Source organism: Varanus komodoensis, unplaced genomic scaffold, assembly GCF_004798865.1.
Source record: "Varanus komodoensis strain SLA01 unplaced genomic scaffold, ASM479886v1 scaffold85, whole genome shotgun sequence".
In the NCBI taxonomy this organism is placed as follows: Eukaryota; Metazoa; Chordata; class Lepidosauria; order Squamata; family Varanidae; genus Varanus; species Varanus komodoensis.
In genome coordinates, this window is record NW_025336543.1 from 1,476,722 (window position 1) to 1,491,220 (window position 14,499).

General features: G+C 40.4%; 1 protein-coding gene across 15 annotated transcripts in view; it reads right to left on the reverse strand.

Annotated features, from left to right (window-relative positions):
• Positions 1-14,499, reverse strand: part of ERC1 (ELKS/RAB6-interacting/CAST family member 1) — a 212,469-nt gene that overhangs the window by 159,593 nt on the left and 38,377 nt on the right. For 10 of the 15 annotated variants that reach the window (XM_044417005.1, XM_044417012.1, XM_044417004.1 and 7 more), the window contains exons 4-7: positions 10,682-10,756; positions 9,755-9,910; positions 8,568-8,651; positions 5,072-5,239 (exon numbers count right to left, since the gene is read on the reverse strand). In XM_044417005.1, coding sequence (XP_044272940.1) covers positions 5,072-5,239; positions 8,568-8,651; positions 9,755-9,910; positions 10,682-10,756 — 483 coding nt within the window. The remainder of the gene's footprint in view (positions 1-5,071; positions 5,240-8,567; positions 8,652-9,754; positions 9,911-10,681; positions 10,757-14,499) is intronic. The other 5 variants (XM_044417009.1, XM_044417013.1, XM_044417011.1 and 2 more) reach the window with 1 other exon arrangement.

Sequence of the window (14,499 nt, forward strand, 5' to 3'; positions counted from 1 at the left end):
TGCTGTTAAATAAATACAGAAGCAGAAGCTTCCAAGCTTCTTCTTTCAGCTATACTAGAAGAGGACAGGGTAGTATGTGAACCTGAGCCTTCCTACAGCTCATTTTATCATATTAAATGGTGCAATATTCAAGCTAGCCCACTGAGCATCATGACACATGTTTGCAGTTGAGATACCTTTTTCCTGTCCTTTAACATCGTTACGAAAACCCTTTAGGGTAAAAATAGAATATGGCAAAAGAAAGCTAAAAATGCTTAATTCTTAGACCACCAGAGTTTAAGAAAATGTAATGCTGATTCAAGGTGCTGGTTTTACAAACACTTGGCACAATATTAGCTGCTCATTTATAAAAATAGGGTAACCAGAATAGAAGCATATGCTATCTCATCTCAACAGTATATCCTGGAAATGTTTGTTATGCACACAGAGTCATATAGAATAAATTCAGTACACAGCATACAATTAAGTATCTTAGCCACTGGCAAAACTGTCACATAATGACAACTATGGACTAGTCTGTATTGTCTAGAAAGATATAAAATATTACTAACAGAAATGAGAAAAGTTCTTCATACAAGCTTATAGGCCAAACAATTGAAACTGGTTTGAACTAGGCTTCGGCGAATGGGGCGGCATAAAAATGTTTTAATAAATAAATAAATAAATAAACTACAAACTTAGTGGAGAAAGTTCAGTATTTCATTATCAGTGTCAGCAAGAACCACTGGAAAATGCTACTAGTTATTACAGGTAATTGTTGTCAGCCTAATATTTAAGGTCTACACATGAACCCAACTTAATATTTTGACCAAGGATACAAAATAAAATATATAGCCACAGTCTGATGTTTATAATTTCAACAAGTTGTCTGCAACCAACACAAAGTTGAAGAGTTTTTTGGAAAGCCATGTACCAACTCAACTTTTCATGCACTGTAAGAAAGTCAGCAAATGCAGACCATCCACTAAAATCTGAAAACATTTTCCCAATATAACAGAGCAGCGGCTGATGCTTATAACTATATTGATACAGACTAGAAAATAAAATATTAAGATAACTTGATATGCTGGCGCCCTCCTATGGCTCATTTACACCATTTAATTAGCCAAACAGAGGAAATAAAATATTGAGTTTGCATGGCCCAAATGCCCATCCTGGATATGTAGCCATTGTGAGTTGTCATGCCATGCAAACCTAGACTGTTGGCTGTTTTAAGGGTTGTTGGACCCTTAACAACTACCATGTCACCTAAACCTGGATGATCAAAGCCAGTAGGTGACTAAATTAAAGAAGCATGGAAATTAGCAAAGGTCTGCCCTCCTTCTAAAATTGAGCTAATAGACTTTTTTTTGGACAGGGACATACAATGGTTTCATAGGTCCTATAAATGGGAGGGCTCACATGTTTTCCAATTTCCCAAGCTCTCGGAGTCTAGGGAAAGGGTGGAAAAGTTGGAGGGCAGCAGGAACAGTCGGAAAGAAAGAAAGACAGAAAGAAGAGGATCTTATCTTGCTGGGAAAGCTCTTGCCACTCTCACAGAGCTCACCCAGGTTACTTTCACTAACCACCTTGTTGTCAAGCGCCAAAATGATACACTGGAGTAACCATCGTTGGCCTGGTGTTCTCCAGAGTGATCCCCCTTATAGTTGCTGTAGCCTTCATTTTACTGTTCCCTCACAAGAACATTTTTTGTGATTTTTAAAGTGACAACTATTGGGAGCTCCTTCAAATGTCACTATGTTTCAAGCAGCATATTGGAACAATTGTCACCAGTTCTCCAACCATTTTTAAGTCTTTTTGCATCTAAGATTTTTGCCAATCTGCTCATAAATTTTTAATGTTTATTTTCTGAGGGGATCAGTAGTTTAGAACTGTACAAAAATGTGCAGCCTTACCATGTCAATGCTCCAAATGAGGTCTTCTGTCAAAGTACAGTATGCACTATTCAAAGCAAGACTTCAAATACATTAATTTGTTGCTTTGCTTCCCATCTGACAAATGCCAAATAATGAAATGTCCAGTAAGACGCCAAGGCAGCAGGGAACCTTAGTTTGCAAAAGTGGTGTGTAATTCATTACCTTTGAACTACATACCACTTGAAATCATCATTTGTTCATCCAGCAAAATCTCCTCACTTTTTGGGCTACATCTGTTTTTCCCAGTGTTTTTCACCTTTTTCAAGAATAGATGTTCAGGAAAGTGTGAGGAAACATGAGACTGGTATATGTCTGTTTCAGAAAACTCCAATTAGCCATGTCAAAAGACCTATTTTTAAAGGAAGTTGTCAAAATACTGTCTTCTCTCAAGTAGAGAAACTCATACCTAAGTTACGTTTACAGTTGGAAGCCTTCCAGAATAAATCAACTGCAAATAAAAAAATTCTGTTCCCTAAGAAGTGGAATATGAAAACACAGGATCATGCTTAAAATCTATTTGTGATATTCTGAGAATATAACATCTGTCAGAATATGTGTACTGTCAGCTTAACAAATAGGACAAAGCACCAAAATGAGGAGACAACACTGCAACCAGAATAAGAGCCATGACAATGTTATAACCTCTGCTTTTAATAACTTTAAGAATATATTAAAGAATTAAGAAGTCCCATGGGTTGATGACAGAGCGCATGCTTTGTGTGCAGATAAACCCCTGTTTCAATCTCTAATCCAACAAGAACTAAAAAGTCTCCTATTTGAAATCCTGGACAGCAGTTGTCAGTCAGTGCCAATACTGGACTAGATGGACTCACTCAGTATAAGACAGCATCCTACTCACATTACTAACTCAACTAAGAGAACTCTGGCACCACATAATGATAGATGACATATATGGACATTGATTTCTCCTCAAAGGCATCTTGCTCATGGATGTTGATCTGCTTTCAAGTAATCTGATGTGTTCAATATGTTCATATCCATCAGTGAGAGAAAGATTAGAATGGAGTAAAGGTGACTAAGAAGAATATTGAATATATTATAGATCAGAAACAACAGCAGTAGAGAAAACAGATCTTCAGTACTTTGCTTAATTCAGCTATAGTCAATAAGACACTGCCAGTAGATAAGATCACACAACTCCTCCTCCTTCTCATTTTTTCTTGTCAGCCTTCACTCTAGTTAAGTGCCATATGAACTGAAATGAGCTATGGTTAATATAAAACACGAGTCTGAAGCTACAGATCAACTCTAAGAAGGAAATCTGATTCATTTAATCATGTTTGTTATTGAATCCTCACTAAGGAGATTATTGCTCTAATGGACTTAACAGGAAATAGAAGGTAAGAACAAACCAACAGTATTCACACTGGAAAGAAGTAATTAGTATGCACACTGCCAGAATCTGTAGGAGTAGCCAAGTTTGTGTAGAGCACCAAGAAATCCAGAGGAACACAAGACCTGTAGAAGTAGCTCTTCAAGTAGGGTGAATGGGCAACAAGGTGGCAAATGAGATATATCAGCATTACATATCCTGGAAAAAGCCCTAAACCTGATGTATGCAATGAAAAGGTTTGCATAGGTTGTCACTGTCCAAGGGAAATCTTGTGGTCCTGGTGACAATTGACTGAAAACAATACACTGAATCAACAAAGAAGTAAAAGTTTAAAAAATGGAGGCAATCAAGTAGAGCAGAGATTTCAATACAGATCTGCCTTGTCAGGAATGGCATGCAGATATGTATGAATACCAGAAGCATAATGAAATGTGGCACATTGGGTTACTCAATCAGCATGGAAAACCAACAGTGTATTCTAAGTTTTCCGTATTTCAGTATTGCTGCTCGTTATGTGTGAAGCCAGGTACAATGTTTTTCTGTGGTTTCTCCATTTCAACCAGTGAGTTTGGTGGCCACAGATGCTTCAGCTGCCATTTTCCATGGCCCTTGTTAACCAAGCAATGGATGAATTGCTGGCAGACAGGGTACTGATTGGCTGCCACCACACTCCGATGCCCGGCCAATCACCCACCTTGAGCACTGACCAGCCATTCACGCATCTCATGCACTGCTCTGCCATCTCAGTGCCATGCCAGCCTTGCAAGTCACACATGTGTGTACCTTGTGAAACTGGCATGGCACCAAGCAGAAAAGTAGTAAGAGGGTTAAGTGACACATGGGATACAATTATCAGCCAGTCAGCTGGGCATTGGCAGTGTGTACCAGAAGGGAGGACAGAGAGCAGCTGCTGTAGCAGCAGCCATGCTACTGTAATGAATAAACAGGAACTCTACAGAGCAGGAGGGAAGAAAAGAAAGCAGTGACCAACTGAGAACACACCCAGGGAGATGTGCAGACCAAAGGGGAAAGACACGTGACAAAGGCAGGAGTGGTGTGCACTAGGATTGGGTTCCAACTGTGTGGGCTGATAAACTGTATGCTGCCACTTGGAGGGAAAATGGAGGCACATGGAGACTGCTTGTGAATAGTTTGCTTGCGAATGTGCAAACACATGACACAAGGCAAGAAAGGTAACTGTACAGTAACCATTTTTATTATGAGTGAACAGCCCCACCCCAATATAAGAACCCAGATCACCCTATAAAGTTGACTGATTGGTTCAGAAGAGACAATTGGAAGAATTATTTCACATAATGTGTAGCTGTGGAAACCATCGCAAAGAATTTGGTGATTGAACTAGCTGAGACAGCTTAAAAATATGGGGCAGATTAATTCCTTTTATCATTAGATATGATAGTGATCAATAAGCCATGACAGCAAGATGAATATTCCAGAGGTAACATGCTTCAGAATATCAGATACTAGAGATAAATGAAGGGGAAGGGCTGTTGCCTTCATACCTGCCTTGTATGTTTCACAGAGATCTGCCTAGTTAATGTTGGAAAGTGTACGCTGGACTAGATGGACCCTTGATCTTCTGAATAATGTTCTTGGTTGTGGTTGTGATAGTGGTTCAAAAGCAGAATTAACACAACAACTGAAATGAGCTAGAGGGAATGCCCAAGCCCATGACACAGTGTCAGTCACTTGATCAGCATTACATTCCTCAATCCTCCCTTAATTCAAAAGGCCCCAAATTAATTAACCAAAAACAATAATTCAAGGATGTGCCCTTCACCTCTGTTTGCAGAATTGCAGCTCTCTGCTCTTTAGCTGTGAGGGATTCCTTCAACACATCAATATGTTGTTTACTATCAGAAAACTGGTTTGTGAGAGTTTCCAGTTTTGTCTGTAAAGCCAGCAGTTCTGTATCTTTGCGTGACAGCTCCTGTTTCACCTGACCAATCTAAAAGAAAAGCAAACAAGAGATCAAAGGTTATCAATGGCTATAAATTAAAGCATCTCAGAAAATATACAAATTCATAACAAGGAGCATTTATTAGCAATTTAGAATACAATTTAAATATGTCAGGCTTTTTGAAGGCATAGTTCCAAGCTAGTTTAGGAAATCAGAAAAGGAAAGGATAGTCAGCTTCATTGCATGCATGCATGCTTTTCTGTAAGTACATCCTTAAATACTTCTGTAGAAAATACAATGTCCCAAAAATTTAAACAGTGCTCTCACATGAAGATAGCCAGCCATAACCAATAGGCATATTGTTCCAATGACCACTGCTGACAACCAAGGAGTAAACCGTATCTCCCACCTCCAAAATACTAGGGTGTCCAGTCATAGCCTTGAGTTAAAAAACAAACAAACCACTAGAAAGTTGATAACAGGAATGAAAAAACACTACTTTTAATAATTAGGGTTAGTTCTGCTTTGCTGAGAAATGTTAATTGTTTTTTCCCTGTCAGCATTATTTCTACATCCTTTTGTTTATCTGTATGACAATGTTTTTATGCTGCCTCAAAAAGCAAAAAATATTTTAAAATGTGAGCAAAATAATGTGAACAAATTATAAATGTGCGAACAAAGGTAGGTTCAAGAAACCACACAGACAGTATTTAAAATAGCAACCATTCAGATCTTACTACTGAGCTCTCAAGGTTTTAAAAAATTATTACTCCTTAGTTCTGATTGCAAAGATATGTAATCTTTCTCCTTCCTTTCATTTTTCTTTTTCTTTTTTATAGACAGTAATTATATTAGATAGTGTCCATATTAGATTAGGAACCTCCAGGAAAAGTTTGTTTCCATTTTACTCTTATATGAAGACTTAATATTTAAGATTAAATATATAAACCATTAATTAATGGATGAATTTCAGTTATTGAGGCCTAATGATGTGGACAAGGTGCTTGGACGGGTACGTCCCACCACTTGCCTACTGGACCCTTGCCCATCTTGGTTAATTAACAATGCCAAGCACGGGATTGGGACCTGGATCTTGAAGGTGGTTAACGCTTCTCTGAGGGATAGTCGGGTACCTGCCCCTTTAAAGGAGGCAGTAGTCCGACTGGCCCTGAAAAAAGTGTCACTGGATCCAGAGATGGCCACTAATTATAGACCAGTGGCCAACATCCCGTTTCTGGGCAAGGTGTTGGAGCGAGTGGTGGCGGGACAACTCCAAGCACTCTTGGATGAAACTGATTATCTGGACCCATTTCAGTCCGGCTTCAGACCCGGGTACGGTACTGAATCTGCCTTGGTCGCCCTGTACGATGACCTGTGCAGGGAGAAAGACAGGGGGAGGGCATCCCTGTTGGTTCTCCTGGACCTCTCAGCGGCTTTCAATACCATCGACCATGGTATCCTTCTGGATGGGCTAGCGGGACTAGGGGTCGGAGGCACTGCTTTGCAGTGGTTCCGCTCCTATCTCAATGGCCGATTCCAGAAGGTGGTGCTGGGGGACCATGACTCTGCGCCATGGCGGCTATGCCATGGAGTACCGCAGGGGTCCATTTTGTCCCCTTTGCTGTTTAACGTCTACATGAAACCACTGGGAGAGGTCATCAGGAGGTGTGGGCTGCGGAATCATCAGTACGTTGATGATACCCAGCTCTACCTCTCGTTCACCGCCAATCCAGGTGAGGCAGTGGCTGTACTGAACCGGTGCCTGGCCGAGGTAATGGGCTGGATGAGGGCCAATAAACTGAAGCTCAATCCAGACAAGACGGACGTCCTGTTGTTTGGCAGATCGGGCTTTGGGGAAGGTGAATTGAACCTAGTCCTGAATGGGGTTGCTCTCCCTCTTAGGGACAAGGTCCGCAGCTTGGGAGTGCTCCTCAACCCAGAGCTTTCACTGGAAGCTCAGGTGACAGCGGTGGCGAGGAGTGCTTTCTTTCAGCTTCGGCTGATCCATCAGCTGCGCCCCTACCTGGAGAATGACTGCCTGGCGACAGTGACACACGCGTTGGTGACTTCCCGACTGGACTTCTGTAATGCACTCTACGTGGGGCTGCCCTTGAAGACAGTCCGGATACTTCAATTGATTCAAAATAGAGTTGCCAGGCTGCTGACGGGGACTGGGCGTTACGTTCACATGACTCCAGTCCTCCGTCAGCTTCACTGGCTTCCCATTGAAGTCCAGGCCCAATTCAAGGTGTTGGTTATGACCTATAAAGCCCTTAACGGTTTGGGTCCTGGTTGCCTGAAGGAGTGCTTATGTCCATATATGCCCGCCCACCCCTTGAGATCAGCGGGAGAGGCCCTTCTCCGGGAACGCTCCGTGAAGAAAATTAGGAGGGTGAGTACTCGGAGGAGGGCTTTCTCTGCGGTGGCGCCCAATCTATGGAATGCACTCCCCAGAGAGGTCCGCCTGGCACCGTCGTTATTCGTTTTTCTGCGCCAGGCGAAGACCTTTTTATTCAAACATTATTTCAATTGTTAATATTATTTATTTATTTTATTCTTTGGCCAGGGCAACTTAATTTATACTGCTAAATTATATTGTTTTATATTATGTTATTCATTTATGATTGTGAACCTCCCTGAGGCTTCGGTGAATGGGGCGGCATAGAAGTTCCCTAAACAAACAAACAAACAAACAAACAAACAAACCATATTTTCCATTATAACCAGACAGCATTTCTAAAATCTTCAAATCACAGTTCTTTTTCAAATAAAACAAATATCCCATTAGAATGCAGCAGAACAATTTCAGTAAGATCACAGATCAGGGTTCATACAGAAAACAATTTCTCTCTTGAGTCTCAATCAGAATATTACCTTTTTATCCTAGAAAAGGAAAGCAAAGTCTTGTAAATTCCAAAGACATTAAACATGTTTTGAGATTAAATGCAGAGAACATTCTTAAAGGCAGCACGAGGAATGAAAACTGCTCCTGGTCTCACACACTATTTATTAAAATACACAGCCTGATAAAAGATGGCCTAGGCATACTGTTGGATTCATAATGGCCAAATTGTACCAGTCACTCTCAAGAGCTCAGCATATGCTCATCAAACTCATGAATCTTATTTCGAGCACTTCGAAAGAATGTAAAACTGTCATACAAAATAATTTTCTTAGCGAAGTAACTAAAATGGCATGTTCGTAGTGGATTATAGACTGAGATATTATATATATCAACCAGATGTGAATAAGGGACAGATACAGAACAGTTAGTTTTATTGCCCTTTATAGCTGCAGAGAGCAAGGTAAGCCAAGAAAGCTAGCAGAGCCCACATGAGCGGCACTGCACACATAAAGTCAATCTTACGGCAGAGACCTCAGTCTGGAGACCAGTCACTCTCTTTTTCAGCTCCTCCCCTTGAGCCTCTTTGGCATTTAGCTCTTCCTTCAGTTGCTCTACCTGCCACGACATTGTTATTCCTTTCAATTTATATTAAAATGTTTCCCTGTCAACCTTCCTCAGTCAACACAGAGGCTTGTGCCCACCCCCCACAAAACTGACAGCAAGAGGATTCAACACTTGTCAAACCCTCCAACTTGATAAAAATGCACAATCTTTAAAATAACCGCATCCTCCTAAATTCACATGCAAGATACAGCACATATTTAACACATTAAGTAGATAGCATGTCATTGTCTAGATAAGAATATACTACCAATCATTTGGTAATTAGACTAAGTGTGGTAATTAGACAAAATGAGGGGAGGACAGATCACCATCATGAAGGGAAAACGCTGATGGTTCAACATTGCTTTTTATCAGCTTTAGCTGCTAACACCAGCTGCTGTAATATATAAATGCAGAGAGCTTGTCCACAATTATCCATGCTCGAATAACTGCTCATTTAGACTTCTGCAATGTGTCGCATGTGGAGCTGCCTTTGAAAGCAGTAAGGTAATCACAGTTGGTCAAAGTAGGACCATAAGATTACTAACCAGAACTGTTGATTTTGATGGTGTTACCCCAGTTTTATTAGCTGCACTGCTTCCCAGTCTGTTTCTGGATGCAATTAACCATTCTAAATTGCTGGTTTTAGCCTTTAAAGCCTGAGCAGCAGGGATATTTCCATGAAATATTGTTTTCTGCATATATAGCAGATCAGATCTTAAATTCCACTTCAGATCCTATTCCATGACATATCCCCTAGAAGCTTGGCAGAGAAAGAACACCATTACCTGACTATTTTGTTATGGTGAGGTAGCTCCATTTTCACAATATGAGTATTCATAGCTAAAGGCATATTTGGATCACTAATCTCAACTAAGGCAACACATTTGTAGCTTCCATTAAGTATTTTAACAATGATCAACTTGCTGCTTCCACTAAGCCTTCCATTATACAAGTCTAGCTTTAAAAAAAAACCAAAACTGTCAGTTATTTTGACAGAATACTAGTAGAGAGGGTAGACTACAAGTACCTCATCTGTTCTATGATTCAGTGGCTGAATTACTTTCTTAGAGGATTCTTTTCTATTATCTAATAATAATTGTTTTATTAATTACCTTGTTTTTCATGAATTTGGAATGGCTACGATACACCTCCATTTGTTTCATCTCTTCTTCACGCTCCTCTGTACTAAGTGCTCCATTTGACTTCAGCATCTGAATCTCTTCTTCCAAATCTCGGAGTCCACGCTCCATGGATGAGATCTTTGAGTCCTTCCAAAATATACAGAAGAACATGCAGCTCAGTTTCTTTTTCATAAATTGATAACATAACAGAAATTGAGTGGGGTTCATTTTCAACTATCCCTGTGTAATTGTTCCTAGAGGCATTGTTCTATACATAGTTATAAATCTGCAGCCAGCAACTTCTTAAACATTTATCTACAGTCATAAAACTAAGACAGTGGCCTCTATTTGAGCAGTATTTTAAAATCAGAAGAAAAAAGCAATGACAGCACACTTAGAACCTAAGCAAATTTAAAAAATCATTTGAAGACGGAACAAAGCTAGCACTGGTTTCTTGGATTTCTCCTGCACACAAACCCTAACAGCCGGAACAACGAACATATCAAGCTCATTGTCAGGACCGTTTTATCAAACCTTCCTGTAGGATACTACCAGTCAGTTCAAAAGATGGAAAGGGAAACTCTCCCATGTATCTGAATTTCAACCAGTGACGCTCTGAAAATATTCTGACAGTTGTCAAAAGGCATGTGTGGGAGATCTGACATATACTGTAAAATGACTATGAAAATTCTGACAGCTTGGGTCTCCAGTGAAATAGAAAGGACTTAACACATTCTTCTGTTTGACCCACTTCTCTGAGGAACAAACATCTCTCATGTAGTTAGTAATGTTTATTGTTTAATATTCTCCTATATGGTGCTTATGATTAAATTAAAAAAACTTATTTGTAAAAGTGAAATACTTTATAGTTTGTTCTGGGTGACCAGTTCCTCTTTACCACTGGTGTAGAATACATACCTTCATCTCTATAACAGTCTGCAAAGCCTTAGTCTTGGCTGAGTCAGGAGCATTTTCAAATCGACGATGCATCTCCTGTACAGGAAGAAATACAGGAAGACTAAACATCATCTGAATTCACTCCAATGATTCTTGCCAAAAACCAGTATAGAAGTTTCCACCTGTTTTTCTGATGTAGTCGTGGTGAGATTTCATATCAAACAAGAGACAGCTACTGTCTACTGAACTGAATACAAGCATATTTATCTGCATGCAAGTGAAATACTTAGTCTTTTGCCTTTTCAAAAATACACTCAACAGTAGCAGTTGAAGCAACTTTAAAAGCTCAGTACCATTCAAATATATGACTTCGGATACGGTCTTTTCACACTTTTATCTTCTGGTAGAAAGATCAAAATATTTCTTTAAAAAGAGGATTAATAAATAACAGCAACAATCTAACATATACTTAACAAGCTGATAAAGCATCTGTGCCATTAATGCTCCTACATGCCCAGAGTAGCAACCACCTAGTTACTGATGACAACACCTCTATCCACAGAGTCCACTAGGGACAACCGTTCATCAAAACAATCAACCTGCAATAGGCATAACAGCAAGTGCCTGTATTTCTATGCAAAACCAAGGAATCAGACTTCTAGAATAATGTGTTAAAATACAGTGCTAAAAAGTGCCAAAGAACATTTTTTGTTGTACTTTGCAGAGTACAGCCAACCACAAAGCTGTACTTCAGTGTTCATAATAATTTTCCAGAAACAATAACCAAAGATTGTAATAAATCTTAAACATTAATGTAAAGTGCCAGGGAACTCTGGTATTTAAACCTACGTATCTTATTTTCTTTGCCATGACAGCTTCATTGCTATCAGCACTGATGAAAAGAGAATTAATCAGGTTTCATCTGGTGCAATAAGACTGCTGGGCTTCTTAGATGCTCTTGCCTAGCATTGGTCATGCCAATTAATTGAAAGCATAAGCAGTTTGACGACATTCAAACATTCCATGAAGACAAAGATGCCACTATGTAGTTGACAGCTTCTCTGTGTCATTTGTTAGCAAAGAAAGGCATATTTTCTCCTAAACCTACAGCAAAGTACAGTTTGCAGCATAGCAAAATGTCTCTTATGGATGATAAGCACAGGTATCCCTGAACAAGAAAGTGAATAGTACCAGCCATCAGCTGCAATGTTATTCACTGCTCAAAAATGTGCATGATTTCAACCCGTTTTCAACAGGAACAAGGAAACATAACCTCTATGGGATTTTACTTTGCTTTATTTGTGGTCTGTTTTATTTGTGGTTGTGTTTTACTTCTGTTACTGTAAAAAGACATGTGTATGGATAAATGCCAAAGTGAACAATTGTTTGATGAACTGTTCACATTTAAATACAATTTACATATTATACAAAATATCAGTAATAATTTACCATATTTTATACAGTTGATTTAATTGTTTCAAAATAAGTTAAATGTGAATTACAAAAATGAGATCTTAAGGGGGCACTATGTGAGCTGTAGCGGGGGTAGAGAGGTGGGGTAGGTCTCATTCAATAGGTTAGGCTCTACTGTTTCAGTACCCACCATGAGTCGGGGCTTTGTTGTTCAAGCATATTATGAGAACAACCATACTGTGATAGCAACACAAAGAGTGTTTCATACATGCTTTGCGCTAGATCAAGATGCATCTGTACCAAATTGGAAAACAATTTTGCTATGGATGTCTGACCTTCGGGCAACTGGATCCACACTGAAAAGAAAATCACCTGGCAGACCTAGGACCGTTAGAACGCCAGAAAAAGTAGAAGCAGTAAGAGCATTCATTCTGCAATCACCAAGGCATTCCTCTCATAAGCATTCCATGGAACTGGGGATATCAAGTTGGAGTTTGAGGAGGATTCTGTGTGCCGATTTAAAACTGCATCCTTACAAAATGATGTTGGCTCAAGAATTAAATGAGAGAAACCATCCCAACTGCAGAGCCCTAAGTGTGGAAATTCTTGAACAGGTTCCTGCTGCACCTGTTCTGGGTAGCAATGAGGCTCACTTCCATATCAGTGGACCCGTAAACAAGCAGAATTTTTGCTACTGGGCTAAACATAACCCTTGTGAACTCCATCAACAACCGCTCCACTCTCCTTGCATAACTGTTTGGTGCACAGTTGCCGGCTTTGGTGTGATTGGCCGGTACTTTTTTGAGGAAGGTAGTGCAACAGTAACTGTGACTTCTGACTGGTATGATTAAATGTTGGAGACCTTTCTGCGCCCCAAACTGGACAATGTGGATACAGAACATGTATGGTTTCAACAGGACGGGGCCACAGCTCACACAGCACGAAATGCGCTCGGAGTGTTGAGGGAAATGTTCCCTGGGCATTTGATCTCGTAAAGGGGAGATGTGGAGTGGCTGGCATGATCACCAGATTTAAGTCCATGTGACTTTTTCCTTTGGGTATACCTAAAGGAAAAGGTTTTCAAATATCGTCCTCGATCTCTTGATGATTTGAAGAAAAGGATCAGACAGAAAATCGACACCATTCCGCCTGAGATTACTCACTGGGAATGTCTTCAGCAATGTATTCCCAACAACGGCCACAATTTGTTTGGTAAGATTTTTAAAACCCATTAAAATAAAACTGTTTTTATGTACTTTTCAGAAATATACACAACTTTTTCTAGATAGCTTTGTCCATTTTCATACCCCTTCAAAATGTGGGAGATCTTTATGCCCTACCCTGTAGTATTTGGCTCCTCACCCCCCGCCCCTTTTATTTTGGTTTTATTTTGTTGGTACTTTAAGTTTGGTTTGTTGCTTTTATTTTGACTGGCAATCCCTGAGAGTATGGAGGGCACGTGCATAACAGTGGTTATGGGTAGGTGGAGGTAACAGTGATGAGGGCTGGACTGGCCAAAGGAGAAATGGGAACAAATGTCTAACTGCTGTCCCCTTTTCTGATCCTCTCCCTGCCAGAATGTCCCTGATAACAGCTTTGCCCTCAAGTATGCCACTCTGCCTTTGGGCCTATTGGTGCTGCTGTTCAATGTTAAGTCAGCACATAATAAGATCTTACTGATCCACGATTTATTCATGGATGACGGTGCTGACCTGGTCTGTATCACCGAAACCTGGATGGGAGAGTTTGGAGGGGTTACCCTCTCCCAGCCGTGCCTGCTTGGCTATTTGGTACAGCACCAACATCGCCTGGAGGGCCAAGGAGGGTGTTGATGTGGTTCATAGGGATTCTATCCCCATTTCCAGGGCTCATGTCCACTCGGGTTCAGGCCTTGAGTGGCTTTATCTGGTGCTGGATGACCAAAACAGATTACGGATTCTGCTGGATCATCCACCCCACTACTCAGCAGACTCCCTGCCTGAGCTGACAGAAGTTGTCTCAGACCTGGTGTTGAGGATCCCCAGAATGTTGGTCCTGGGGTGTCATGCTGAGCCGCCCAGTATGTAAACAATCCACACATTCACTAGCAATAAAACTAAAGTCCTTTAATGCTAATTGTCTACAAGATTTACAACTCTACAGGTAAGCTCTCCAATTGAGGCCCTTGATATGCAGATGTTAACCCTCTAATGGCTTCTCTCCCTGAGCCCACATGGGATTACTCTTCTAAGTCACGCCTTTCTTCCCTATTATGTAATAAACATTGTGGCTGTTCATATCTGCGAAGAATTCGGGGATTGGCAGCTCTAGAGAAATCCACCACGTCCACTGTGTCTTCTGTTTCAGGCTCACGAAGATCAGTGTCAGAGGGGGAAGGAACAGTTTGCTCTGTCTCCTTCAGAGTAGAACTTGCAGCTTCCTCTCTC